This window comes from Cupressus sempervirens, chromosome 8, assembly GCF_028749045.1.
Source record: "Cupressus sempervirens isolate cs-2001-9-10 chromosome 8, ASM2874904v1, whole genome shotgun sequence".
Taxonomy (NCBI): Eukaryota; Viridiplantae; Streptophyta; class Pinopsida; order Cupressales; family Cupressaceae; genus Cupressus; species Cupressus sempervirens.
In genome coordinates this window covers 585,995,172-586,009,762 of record NC_143125.1, presented here as the reverse complement: position 1 = coordinate 586,009,762, position 14,591 = coordinate 585,995,172, and the positions used below count along the sequence as shown (strand labels likewise).

The window sequence follows — 14,591 nt, the reverse complement described above, 5'->3', positions numbered from 1 at the left end:
CTCAAGTTTCGGACTCTTATACAATCTAGCAATTAGGTAAAACAGATAGGATCCCATATAGAATTGCTTTTGGTTTTGTACAGTTCTAAGTTGCAACTCTAGGTTCTCACTTATGATCCTAGCCCAATCAAATCTTCTTTTTACCTTTTCAATTTCATCAATGAAGAAGTACATCCAGTTTTAAAATTGTGTACCCTAAGCTAGGCCCATGATCTGACTGACAAGCATAATGAGATATTTGTATTTTGATTTGAAGTCCGCCACTGTAAGCTTTGATGATTTAGTTATGCCTTTGTTTCTTTCATGTAGCCAATCCTGCTTTAGATGTGTGAAATAGGCCTCTTGGTTATCTTGAAATGATTTAGCTGCTTGATCCATCATCACTACTGTCATGCTCTTGTACTGGGGAATGTTAAATGCTTCTTCGATTGCTTGTCCGCCAATATTGGCCAACACCCTCTTCCCTTCATAAAAAATGATGAATTTACTGATCAAATCAAACCTGGATGCGCATCCCATAACCAATTCCAGATAGGGCAATGTAGGAGGAAAAGCTACTGCGTGTACAATTCTGCTTCTATATATCTTCTTTGCCAAGGGGGATTGACTTTCCCTTAGTCTGTCTTTTACTTGTATCATGTTTACTGTACCGACATTGGTATCAGTTATTCGCTTCATTTTCGAGAAGAGAGTTGTTTTGGGCATCATATCCTCTTTGTCTCTCTTAGTGTTTGTTCCCTTAAGATTCTTGCTTGCACTACCATCCTCCATCTCGTCACCCTATTACGGGATGGTAAAGTGGTGGACAATGAATGCAAGAAGAACCAAGGGAGACAATATCTAGACAAGAACGAAAGAAGGAAATTAGGTTAAGGACCCTTTTCAACTCTAAATGATTTACAATTAACTCTACCAATAGCCAAATCTTTCTTTTGGAATTTAGGATCAGACTTTGAGAATTTCAAACCCCTTGCAAAACTTGAGGCTCTAGCTGAAAAAATCAGAATTTAGTGCTCTCGGAATTGTCCACCATTTGCCCAAAAAAATTAGACCTTCATCATGTATTTCTTCTCCAAACAAAATCGCCCAGATCTGAAGTAAAAAAATGCAGTCCCTCTAGAAGAAATCAGACCCTAACCATAAATCGCTTAGGGCATAAAAATCAGATCTGCCCTCTCAAAAAACATGCCAAGGATGGAAAATTCTGCCCTTAAACAAATTTGCCCAAGCATGGAAGATGTTCTTTCTCAATAAAATCGCCACACATGAAAGAAATCAAACTGCCCTAGCAAAAATCGCCCAACATGAAGAAGAAATCTGCCCTTTTCAAAATTGTCCAAGCATGGAAATTCTGCCCAAAGAAGAAAATCGCCAAAGGAGGAGAAATCTGCACTTGCAAGAAAAATCGCCCAAGGAAGAGCTGATTGATGGAATGACAGAAGAAGAAAAGGGGAGATTCCTTTATACTCAACTCCACACTCCTTCCCTATCTGGCTGACTGGGACCCTGGGAGCAAGAAAAACAATAATTAATGCACAATTCTAGCGTCCAATTAAATGTTTGGCCCAAAATTAACTTTGCCAAGATGAAATTTACTTTTTAAAATTGCCAATAAGACCAAAATTGAAAAAAGAAAGTAAATAATGCCTTGGAGATGCTAAATATTTCCATTTAATGAGGATTTAGTAATTAATATGTCATTAAAATCAGATTTTGGCTAACCAAAAGCTATTTTTCAATATTTAATTACCAATTTCATTAAAGGCTTAAAAATTTTCAAGGCAAATTTAATCCATTTAATGCCAATTTTTGCAATTCAATTCAAATCGATTTTACTAAGCCATTTTAATTTTTGACGAAAATAAAATCATTTCTAGAGTCTAAAATCGATTTTGCAATTTAATTTCATCTTCACAAAAGATAATTTTCTCACCAAAGAAATTCAAAATTTTCCAAAAACCTAAATCTAACAAAATTTCACCTTTTGAAAATTATCTAAATTTACACAATTATATCCAAATTTTCAAAAGAAATTGTCTAAGTACAAAATCTACACTTTTATCCTGCCAAGTGTTGCTCTTTGAAATTTTGTCCAGCCTAAGGATGAAATTGGTTGTTCCGGAAAATCAAGTTGAAACTGGGTGAAAATAAACCTAGCCCTCTCCCCTCTGGCTTGAAGGTGTCCGAGACTTAAAATTCTCAAAAATCAAATCAAAATTGTTGGACAAATCCAAAAATTTGCTAAGGCAATTAAAAAAAGGGGTCCTCAAAATTTTGAGGTGATGGTGTGAAAACCTCACAACACTACACTTTTCAGATAAATGTAAGTCTGAAATTTAATTTGAATCTCACTGTCTCTTATTTGATCTCTATCAGTTAGGCTATGATACCATGTAAATGAATATGGATCTCAAATAGAATACAAATATATACATGTGCTTTCTTAACTTTTAGACTCGACTAAATAATGATTTTGATATGTATTAACTTTAGATTAGATATATGATGCCTCTAATATATATATTAACTTCTGACTGTAACTCCAAATTGGGCATATAATTAACAGGATTTCCTAGAACAGATATTATTATCAACTTAGAAGATAGCCGATAACTCAGAACATGTATAATAATGCAGATGTGAGAGAGAGAGAGAGGTAATCACATGTATTTGTTTTCGATGCTTTTCCAACTTTCACTTCACATTGTACTTTCAATATGAACAGTCTCCCCAAGTAGGGGCATGACCTTGCATGGCTTGTGTCACGCAGGGTCATGAACCTATGTGGTCTTTTGTTTTTACTAAAGCAAGATAATCCTAATCATAATTAGGTCTCAACACAAAACATCAAGCCTTGAAACAAATCGGGCTTTAAAAAAAACACAACAATATGAGATTAGTATAGGTTGATTTGATATAATTAGATAATAATGATTATACATTTTCATTAATACATACATACATACATACATATATATATATATAAACAAATTATATTTATAAAAATATATGTCTATGCATATGTATATATGTATAGATATAAATTAATACAACCACAATAATTATAGTTTTCAGAATAAATCAATCCGATAGATGCTATCACATTAACAGTAGTCACTTTATTAATAAATTATTTAATCTAAAGGCATAACAATTACTGATCAATTAGACTTGGATAATCATGTGTGATAGCTCATTGGAAAGGTCCAAATGAGACGCTCTCAATCCGACCCTAAAATGCCAACATCATTGAACTTACTCTTGACTTACTAAAAATAGCAAAAATCTAGAAACCTCGCTAAATAAACTCTGACTAATCTGAAGCTGGAATTGCCTAGGCCAAATCACTCTTTGATTTCTGAAAAGTCCTAGTTAGCCCACGAGATCAAGGCAAAATGGGTTGACAACACCTCATGAATTGATGTGCAAGAAAGAGGACATTAAACATAGCAGTGAAAGAGAAGGGACTTGTAAGAATCCCTCTATGTGCTTAGTATACTCGTACAATCTGTAGATAACTCCATATGGAAGAAGAGAAATCTCATAAGACACTTCTAGTATGACACACAAAGTACGAGGAGGGGAACTGTACGAGAGGGGATAGACCATACAAAGGGAAGATAGTATAGACATCGTAAACAGCAGCTCATACCAACAAATTGGATTCAAACCATACAAAAGAAATTGCAGTTTGTAAGAGCATCGTACAATGATTCAAGTACGAACATAGGGTCTGTATCGACAAGCACAGCCGTACAAAGGGGATAGCACAAAGGTAACCAAGATGGTCAAAGGGGAGAATAAAGGCATCAAAGGGGAGAGTGAAGTGGTCAGAGGGGAGAGCAAGGAAGAAGAGTCAGTGATAGAGAGGTTGGTACTAGCAAAGGCCGGTTGGGGAGTCAAAAGCTTCAGAGTGCCAAAGATTGTGTTCACTATGGCACAACCACTGTGCGCTTCATCATGGTTGAATAGGCATGTCATTTACATCAAATGCACTTGGCTTAAGAACACGTAGGGCGGGGCCAACTTGTCTTTGCATTAGGACTTCAGGTTGAGCACGCCCCTCTGGTAGCATTGGTGAGAGCACTTGTTGTCAGAAAGATTACCGCCACAACTAAGGTTGCAGTCCCTACAGCTGAAGTTTGGACCCTACATCTAAGGATTGATCACCACAATAGAGGACATGACACCTACTACTGAAGGTTTGGCCACCAAGATTGAAGCTAGATATGTAGGAGAGGAGTATACCACACTAACACACCAATATACTACACGCACTGTAGAGGGGAGAGACATGACAGGTGAAGACTTGGCATAAGAACCTAAGGGGATGAAAGAAATAGACACAGACATAAATAGTCTCTTGGAGAGGTTTGCGATGGGAATCGGTGATGTGCACCACCATCGCACATTGTTGATGCTTCAACACATAGAAGAGACTGAGGTGGGGCAGAAGCAAATAGAGGAGGCACCATTGGCAATGGTCAGCGGTCACTCCAAAGGATGCTTACACTTGGGTTTCCAAACCTAACAAACGAGATTACCTCACATACCTCTAGCAATATGGAAGAAGTGGCTACAACAACACAAGGTAGTTAACCTCACTAAACAGTTGGACATGGGACTAATCATAGATGAGGCAAAAGAGCTCCTCGAATTTATTGAAGTCGCGAGTGGGACTCTGTAGGAAAACTTATAGCGCAAGGATGGCTTGAGCATAGACCCCAAAATTGCAATAATAATAATACATGTTTTGGGTTGTTATTGCAATGTAATTACAAATTGTTTCTCAGATGGTTGCAGGAAGTTGTCGAAACCAAAGGTTTGCATTCTCAAGCAACCACCAAGAGCTTTATACATGTAAGACAGACACCAAGAATGGGTTACATTTTTGTAAAAGTCTTACAAGGACAAAGTTATATTCTTCTACCAATATTATGTGCAATGTCTTAATTCTAAATTGTTGTTTTATTCATGTTCTACTTGAATCTCTGTTTAAATTCATGTTCTACTTGAATCTCTGTTTAATTTGTGCATAAAACTAGACACCTTGTGAGGAGTAAACATTCTTAATGGGGCCCTTTTTGAGGGAAATGAGTGGATTGGAAATTTGATATTCCCCATTTTCTCTTTGAGTCTATATGAGGGGGTTTTAGCTTGCATTCCGATTTATTCAAAGTTACACACATACTGAGATGTTGAAATGAACATTCACTTCATCTGTGAGTTGAATGAGGATAAAAACCATTATCCATGTTCTCACTAGTTTCAATGGTAAAAGATCCATCCTAACTAGCTCCAGGTTTTCACTCAGGAGACAGTTATTTTAATTGAGTTTGGGATTTCCTAAATTCGAAAAAATGAGAATATTTGAATTGTTCTGACTAGAGGCATTGGTGCTTGCGTATTTGATTTTTTGCAGAGATTTTAAAAAGTGACTTGCAGGTGTTTCTATGATGTTATTCCAGCTGGCTATACCCTCCAAAACGAACGTGTGGGCTAGGTTATTCATCAACATTTTGAGGATATTTTCCCAAACATTTCCTATGGCGAGGCGACTGAGGTGCAAATAATTTTGAGAGGGTCTTGGGTGGATTTTGTTTTTGCTAGTGGGTCAACTATCCTTACAGCCAAGTAAGTGAGGAGCTCGCTGTGGGCTATTGTGGCCCTGAGCACAGTATATTTAGTCCCTTTTGCATCTATTGAAGTTGTCTAACCTATCTATAGACATGGAAGCACATAAGGCAACAAAAAAGGTTTGGCAGACAAGTTTTGAGGTTCCTAAGAATTCCATCCCTGCACTTAGTACCATTTCCAGAATGACATTAACAGTCAAAATACATAACAGACCTTCAGTTGAGCACATTCAGTTGTTGACTTGCATATTTCGATGAGGTTGATCAAATAAGAAGTGAGGTTCTTTAGTTCAAAGCAGTCCCCGCATTAATAAAAGAGTTCGCATGGAGATTTAATGTATGCCTTCAGCTCACATGTGACTAATTATCTGCTACTTAGGGTGGGTGAGCTTTCATCTTTGCCATTTACTACCGTACTTACACTCTGAAAGACTTGTTTAACTAATCATGTAATAGGGTATCAATCACATGGTTGTATGTCTCCAAGAATGTATGAACAGTAATTGAATAGCTAATTCTTGACAATAGAATTCCATGACAGCAAGACACAATTGTTTATTCATTTGTTGAAATTAATATTGTGATTATATTTGGCAAAGAGATTTCAAAACAAAAAAATAAATGGGAGCTATTACACGTCCCTTGCCATCCCCTGCAGTACCCATCTTGGAAACTTAACATAGCATTTAATGCAAAAGCCCCCACTAAAATCTTGCATAAAGTGCGTACTTGAAACTTGTGTTTGCAGTTTTAAGGATTTTTTAGGTCTCAGGGAACTTCCCTCATAATTTGAAAACTGGTTTTACCATGCATATTGTTTTGGTTTGAGATGTCCGGAAAAGGAAAAATGAAAAAACACAAACAACCTAGCAATCACGTGCCTAACAGAGCCCTTTCTAACCTTCCCTATCCATGCAAAGGTGCATACAAGCCCTCCTCAACCTATTGATCAAGTCTTTTGTTCAGAAACAATCAGAATACAATTAGCATTTTAAAAATGAAGCCTCTAATTAAATTGAAACAGATAAGCATCTAGTTTGCAAAATAGTAGAATCATTATTGAGTGAGCTCAAAATCTACGCTTCAAAATTATTCTCAAGTTAAATATATATAGTTTTCTTATTTTTCAATAACTTCACAAATATCTCTGATAGAATATTGTCATTGATGTCAAAGATGGACAATATACTTTATATTAGTAATGTCAAAGGGAACACAGAGGATGAAAAACAATAAGGCAACGAAGTGTGCTTCTTAAAGAATGATGGAATTCATACAACAGTAATATATGTTGCAGATAATTTGGCGATATCAAGAATAGCATATCAGATACAATACTAATATAGGTGCAAGTTAATATTATTCTAAAGCAGAGAAATGGTATACAATGATATATATATAATTATTTATATATATATATATATATATATATATATATATATATATATATATATATATATATATATATATATATATATATATATATATATATATATAGAGAGAGAGAGAGAGAGAGAGAGAGAGGGGAATCTGTAGTAAGGGATGATATGTAAGCTGCAAAGATCATTATAAAGATAAAAGTTTTCCAGCATATGAACAATAGGTTGAGGGAAACAAGATAGAACACACGGACAATATCTCAAATGAATATTCAAAACATTTCTATGACTATAGTTGGCCAATGACAAGGAACGATAAACGAAGGATCAAATCTCAACTAGACATCCTTCAAATACAATGCCGCCAGGAGTGTGAACCGATAAAAATAATAGAAGAACCAACTTTCCGTCAGAGGAATCAAAGTTGGAGCACTCTCGCATTTTATAAAGGTTGTAAAAACCACAAAATAAATAGGTTGAAATCGTGTCATGCAGGAGTTCGAATCTGGTGTCAAAAGAAAGAGAAGACAAGAGTAAGACATAAGTAATGCAAAGAAGGTAACATAAAGTAGAATTGTGTAAAATGAAGGCATGATATTTCCTTACCTTATACTGTTTGAAAGAAACCAAGTCAGGATTGTGATTGGTGTTGAAGATAAAATCTGCGGACGGTAAGTGATAAGCAATAACATTGACCAGAAATGACAATGTGATACCTCCAAATGATAGAAGCAGAAGAGGTAATAAAGAAAAATGACCAGTCGGGATAGGAGAGTCAAGATAAAGAAACAGGACACGATATATTCAAAATACATTGACACCCAACAGAGCATGCAATGAAAATAAAAATATGTACATTCAACAGTGATACAAATTATCTCTACAGAGGTGTAAAGACAAATGTTTAACCAGGCATGAAGAAAGTAAACATATCCACACCAACATATTCAACAGCAGCATTATTTCAATCAGGGAAAGCAGACACAAATTTATAAGCAGCGACTATTGGCAAGATTAACAATAACTGATACGAAGGCTGAGAAAAAGAGAATAAAGACAAATCAGAAAAAGAAAAAATGAGCAGCAATGTGTTTGAGGAAACTATGAAATAAGACATCGGGAGCAGCTTGGAACTGTGGTATATGGAAATGATAAAAGATGGAATAAACAAATAAATTACTGCTGGCATAAAATGCCGGCGTACCTCAGAGACAGGTCTGCACTTAAAATAAATATCATATCGTGGTCATAAATGAACATCTCCAGCACACAAGTATTCCAACTCAGCATAGAATGATACGTCTAAAAAAGGACAAGGAAGTCACGACATTTGTCAACAAGAATAAACAACAATAAATATCATGGCACACTTAGGGAGAACTTCTACGGAGATTTGTACCCATGATTATCACGACAAACTAGTGATGAAGAAACAAATGATTTAAATGATATTTTATTTAATATAAAATAAAAGCCGTAAATATCAATTCATGAAGATAATTAGTTATCAACCAAAAGATGAAAAGGTGTGACCTAAATAAAATCCGATACAAGGACTGAAGATCTAATTAAGTTGGCTAATGAAATAATAAACCAGAATAAAAAGCGTCTTCCTTATGTTGGTGCAAATACAATTAAGGAAAAATATAATTCTGAAGGGGCATGAGTGTTCGTATTTGAAAAGGAACGCCTTATGGTGGTAAGAGATAAATAAGAAGAAACTTCATAAGAAAATAAGGGAGATTAAAAAAAAGAATTAAGAAGGGAGGTGTGCGGTGTAAGAGAAGAATATGTAAGTGAAGAAGAGTAATATAAAGGAATATATAATCAGATTTTTTATCTGATTTATAGATTTATTTGAGAGAAAGAAAGTGTGAATTATAAGAGAAGAGTATATACATTTAGCAAAGTATTTGAGTAGACAAAGGAAATTATATAATTAGGTTTTTATCTGATATACATTTTTGTAAAGAAAGAGTGAAAAGTAAAGTTGAGTATTATTGGCTAATTTCAAGAAGAGAAAAAGTGTATAAATTTATATGAAGATAAGAAGAGAATTTGCAATAAAAATATCCATTGTCAGTTGATTAAGCAACATTGACAAGGTGGAAAAGCAGTTTGTGTGTAGTGGGTTGGTGCTCACGAATACAAGTAGTGGGAGTTGGAGCTTTCAGTAGGTCGAAGCCTGTGAAGTGTGGAAGTTGGAACTTCCAGTGAGTCAGTGCTCATATACATAGAGGTCGTGGTTTATATACAAACTAATTTGTAAAAGAACAAAGTTTATATACAAGCATTTATTGTCATGGTTTTCTCCCGCATTGGATTTCCACATAATTCATTGTGTTAATGTGCAAAATTGTTCATTTCAGCATTTGAAGTTAATTGTTTGGATAAAAGTTTTCAATTGGCAAATTTCTTATTATACTGATTCAACGCCCCCTCCCCCCCCTCTCAGTATAATCATGTGCTCTTCAATCTCTACATGGTGTGATAAAGCAAAAATGCACACGTAATTAAAAAAACAAGGTTCCCCCCTTCTCCCATATTGAGCTATCCAATATAATTCACTACAAATCACTTGACTCCAGCATTTAAGCACATTCCCCTCATATAATAAGATAAATGTTTTACTAGATTTCAACAAAAACTTCTCCTTGATTTATCTCTTAGGAAAAACAAGATAATAGTTACCTGCATTGTTACCACTTCATTGTAGAAAGATTCCATGTGCCCTGCTCCTGATATGTCTTTCCTACAATTTGCCACAATGTACCAAGAAAGTCAATACAAGCATCAAAAGATTACATTGTCAGCAAATACAAAACCATAATTTTTTAATAAGGCACACTACATAGAACACTAAGAATAAACCCTGCCTTTTCCATTTAGAGATAGCAAATAATTAGCAAGCTGTGATTTGTACAATGTATCTCTAAGTCACAAAGAGGAAGCAATAGGTTTGTAGGGAAGAACGACTTTCCTAAGATTGTGGGGACAGAAAAGGAATGAGTGTGTGTTTATACATATACAAGAAAGAAAAAACACAAATAATATATCTTATAGCTTTCAATTGTATAATTAAACTGTTGAACATCATTAATATCCTAAAAAGTTGAAATTCTAAAAATATTATAATATCCCCATTTTGGTGACCAAGAAGCTCAATTTTGTGGAGTGTAATGACCCCACTGCTGGAGATAGCTTGAAACGAGAAATGTCTGCAAAAGAAATGTTAGATTTAAACAATAACAAGCTTATTTATATTCTATGTATAAATGCTACCCCAATACTTAACCCAAACCATAAAGACCCCTCTAGATTGGGTTTCCTAACCCTTAGCTATTTCACCATGTTCTTTGGAGTGCTCCCCTTAAGGTTTCTTCTTGGAAGGGACATTCGCAATCCAAGGCTCATCATATCTGCATTTGTTGACTCATCAGATTTCTCTGACACTATTATGACAATCTCATCTAGCCATTCATATGGGGTTATACTAATCTCTAGCACTGGCACTATTAGCCATTCATACGAGGAATGTACTAACCTCCCACTCTAGCACTATAATCCCATTTATCCCATTTTAGTCATTCATATAGAGATGAGCCCAAGCCCTACACTGGCACATGTAGCTAATCATACAGAGATGAGCACAGTCCCTACATTGGCACTATGAGAATTTTAATTCATTACTTCAGAGCTAATAAATATAATACCAAATAATAATTAAATATATTTATATAGGTAATGCCTTTAAGTGGTTTAGATCATTTTCCTATATGTCTTCGAGTTTAGGATGACTCTTCTCCGGAGAGGGCTCCCTTCAGGTTTGAAAAAATGTGGCTAAGAGAAGAGGGGTTTGTAGATTTAATTCAAAACTGATGGAATAAGGCTCCAAAAAAATCACGGAACTTAGCCTTTATTTTCTTTAAGAAACTTCAATTTTTGGATCAATTAAAAATTTGGAATAGAGTAGTTTCAAAAATATTTTTGATGAAAAGGTGAAATTGGAAAATGAGTTGGCAGAGGTTAATGACACAGTAATGAAGGGGGGAATGGATAACTCCCTTAATAATCAAGAGGTGAGCTTGATAAAGAAGTATAATGAGGTTCTACGTAGAGAGGAATCTTTTTGGTGATAAAAATCTCGAGAGCTCTGGCTTAGAGAAGGTGATAGAAACACAAAGTTTTTTTATATTTCAGTTAAAGGCAGAAGCGAAATCAATAAGATTTTTACTATCAAGGATAGACAGGGTAGATTGCTAGAGGAGAAAGATGTTATTAATAAGGAAGCTATAAGTTTCTTCTTAAACATATTTTCTAAAAAAACCCAAGAGTAGAATGAAATGACGGATTTGTTGGATGGAATCCCCAAACTAATGAGGAATGAAATGCTATGTTAATGAAACCTATTTTGGAGCAGGAGGTTAAAAATGTTGTTTTTAGTATGGGAAGTGATAAATCCCCAGGCCTGGATGGGTTCTAGACACTTTTTCTTCAAAAGACTTGGAATGTGATTGGAAAGGACCTTTGGGAGGTGCTGGAAGAATCTCAAAGAGGAGGCTTTATTTTCAAATACTTTAATAACACCTTCTTAACTTTGATTCCAAAAAAAGGTACCAAGGATTCATTTGAGGATTTTAGACCAATTGCCCTCTGCAATACTACATATAAAGTCATAGCCAAGGTGATTGCAAATAGATTGAAAAAAAAACTGCCAACTATTATTTCAGGGGAGCAAAGCGGGTTTGCTCCAAGTAGATCTATCTATGAAGGGATTATTCTGGTGCATGAAGCAATTCACTCTCTAGCCGTGAATGATGATCAAATTGGACATCAAGAAAGCATCTAACAATGTAGATAGACCCTTCCTTCTTCAAGTTCTTAATCGGTTCGGGTTTGCTCCTATTTGGTGTAATTCGCTATGTAGCTGTATTTCTACACCAAGGCTATCTATATTGATCAATGATAGTCCACAAGGTTTTTTTGAGACTACTACTAGTATTAGACAAGGGGAGCCTCTCTCCCCTTTTCTTTTTATTATTATGGTGGAGGTTTTGGGGTGATCTATCAAAAGTGCTAATCTGAGTAGAGAGTGGAAAGGCTTAAAGATAGCCAAGGGGCTTGACCCAATTACACATTTGCAGTTTGTTGATGATACTTTTTTGATGGGGGAAGCTTTTGTTCTGGAAGCAAGTCGTATTAAATCAGTTTTGGAGAAGTATAGTAAAGCGTCAAGACAATTCATTAATTGGACTAAATGTGAAATCTTTTTCCTTAACACCCCTATCCCCACCCAAGAACATATTAGTAGAATTTTGGGTATGAAGCAGGGTTAGTCACCAAATAAGTATCTTGGGATTCCTCTTTTCAATGGAGCTACAGAGCTAATCTATATAAAGATCTAATAGATGCCTGTGTTAAAAGATTGGATAGCTGGAAAGGAATATGGTTAACATATGTTGGTAGAATCTTACTGTTACAATCAGTTATGTCGGCAATCCCAGTCTTTGCAATGAGTTGCTTAGTTCATTGTGTATTGAAGCTGTGGAAGTTACAACTAATTCCAACCAATTACAACATTATAAAAGATGCATATCTTCATTGGAAATAATTAAACAAGTGTGTTATCAGATAATGAGGTGAAAGAATATTAATATTGGAGACTGTTGTATCAGATCACAGAGGTGTGTGTGTGGAACATTATAGTAGCATATATTTAATGTGATAAAGTTTGGAGTGGTATATGTGATATGATACCTGAAAGAATGTGAAGGAAGTTAAACATATGCGATGCTCCCAAAGCTGGAAAATTTATCAGAAGAAAACTAAAACATATATACGATGCTGTCTTTGATGTTGACTCTTAAGCTTGAAGAATTATTCAAGCAAGAGAATTATCATTGGCCTGCAATTTGCAATAACTGGAGATTGATTAAGGAGGTCATATATCTGTAAGAACTGAAATCAAGATAATCTTGATGGTAGTTGGCCAATGACTGATGATTACCACTGGAGGATGTTTCTCTAATTCTGATCAAGAGAAAATAATGTTTGAACACTCCAATGAATGCTCATTTGTGAGTACAATGGTAATGATGAGTTAAAGAAGACATTGCTTCAGCAGCAGAAGGAGACATTATTGTGATCCTTCATTGGATGAAAGGACTAAACTAGAGCATTGAAGGAGACCTATAATTGGAAGCAAGAAATAAATAAATTTCATGAAGAAGGATGTTGATCAGGAAAATACTGAGATAAGTATTCTCACTTGACTAAAATTTTGTATATTTCATAATTAATCCCTCAATCTCTTAACTATATCCCTGTATGTAATATAAGAGTCATTTGCTCTTGTTCTTTCCCTTGATCTCCAAGGATGACTATTTGTAAAGAAGAACAAAAAGAAGTTTGCCATAATTGAATATGATGAAAAATTGTTCAAAAATATAAGTGGAAAGTTGACATTCTGGGGGGGAGGGGAAATGATAAACAATGTTCTATTTCCACTTGAACCATCTTTGAAGGGAAAATGTTCCATTCATGTGCAGATAAGTAGTTGTTGTCTTTGAGTATTGCATTTATCTACTCATTGTATTCTCCGTTAATTGTATTTCTATATGTAATATAAAGAATTAAAAAAAAAACCACTTGCCTTCATCTTTTCTTATATGTCTGAGGTAATTCTTGCAGGAAAAGAAGGTTGATACTTTACACATGCTGCCAAATATTGCGCAGACTTAATCTTATGACAGTAGCTCCTAAGAAGTTGTGATCTAGATTTCTTTAGTCATCTGATGATCAAGCCGGATAAAGTGAGGCTCTTGAAGTGAATATCCTTGATGATTGAGATTATGAGTATCCTTCTATATTAAGAGGGAGTCTGACACTTTAAAGGCAACGTAGGAGAATAGAAGATTGATATTCAAAGGAAGTCTAAAAATACGTGTCTAATTGCATGATTTTGATGGGCCTACCTTGTGTACATCATGAGAAAGTAACAACTTATCACCAGAAAGTTACAAGATTCATATCAGATACAGAGGGAGACTAATAATTTATCACAGGCATCCTTGGACGAAGAAGGATTCTAAGGGAGTAACTAGAGCACCTGACTTCCTAGGATCACTGTTCAGAGGGAGAATTTTGAGGTGCAATTTTTTGTGAATGATATCTTCTCTATGAGGAGAAGTTCTAAGTGAAACTCCTTGTAATGCATTCTTCTCTGTGAGAGAAAATTAAGGTGAAAACCTTTGTACCACCCTCTAATTGGGTTTGTGATGCAGGAGCATTCGATGGTCAAGTTCATGTCCTTAGATATGGGTTTTGGTTGAGATTTACTTCCAAGGGTTATAACTTTTGACTTGGATATGGGTTTTGGCTGAAATTTTACAGGCAATTGTGTGAGAAGTTATTTGGATTGTTGATTGAGCTCATTTCGATAGGTGGTTTTTTTGACATTTTTTTTGGAACTTGAAATATCATCTTCGCCTCCAAAATTGGCTTTTCGTGTTTTTTTCCATTTTTTTAGAAAGTTGTTTTTGTAATAAATCCGAAATCATATTTTTTATTTCGTTGA

At 35.1% G+C, this 14,591-nt stretch overlaps 1 protein-coding gene across 3 annotated transcripts in view; it reads right to left on the bottom strand.

Annotated features, from left to right (window-relative positions):
- LOC149543796 (pectin acetylesterase 8-like) overlaps positions 1-14,591 on the bottom strand; it is a 245,235-nt gene that overhangs the window by 59,812 nt on the left and 170,832 nt on the right. For all 3 annotated transcript variants that reach the window (XM_089798478.1, XM_089798480.1, XM_089798479.1), the window contains one exon: positions 9,707-9,767. In XM_089798478.1, the coding sequence (XP_089654604.1) occupies positions 9,707-9,767 (61 nt within the window). The remainder of the gene's footprint in view (positions 1-9,706; positions 9,768-14,591) is intronic.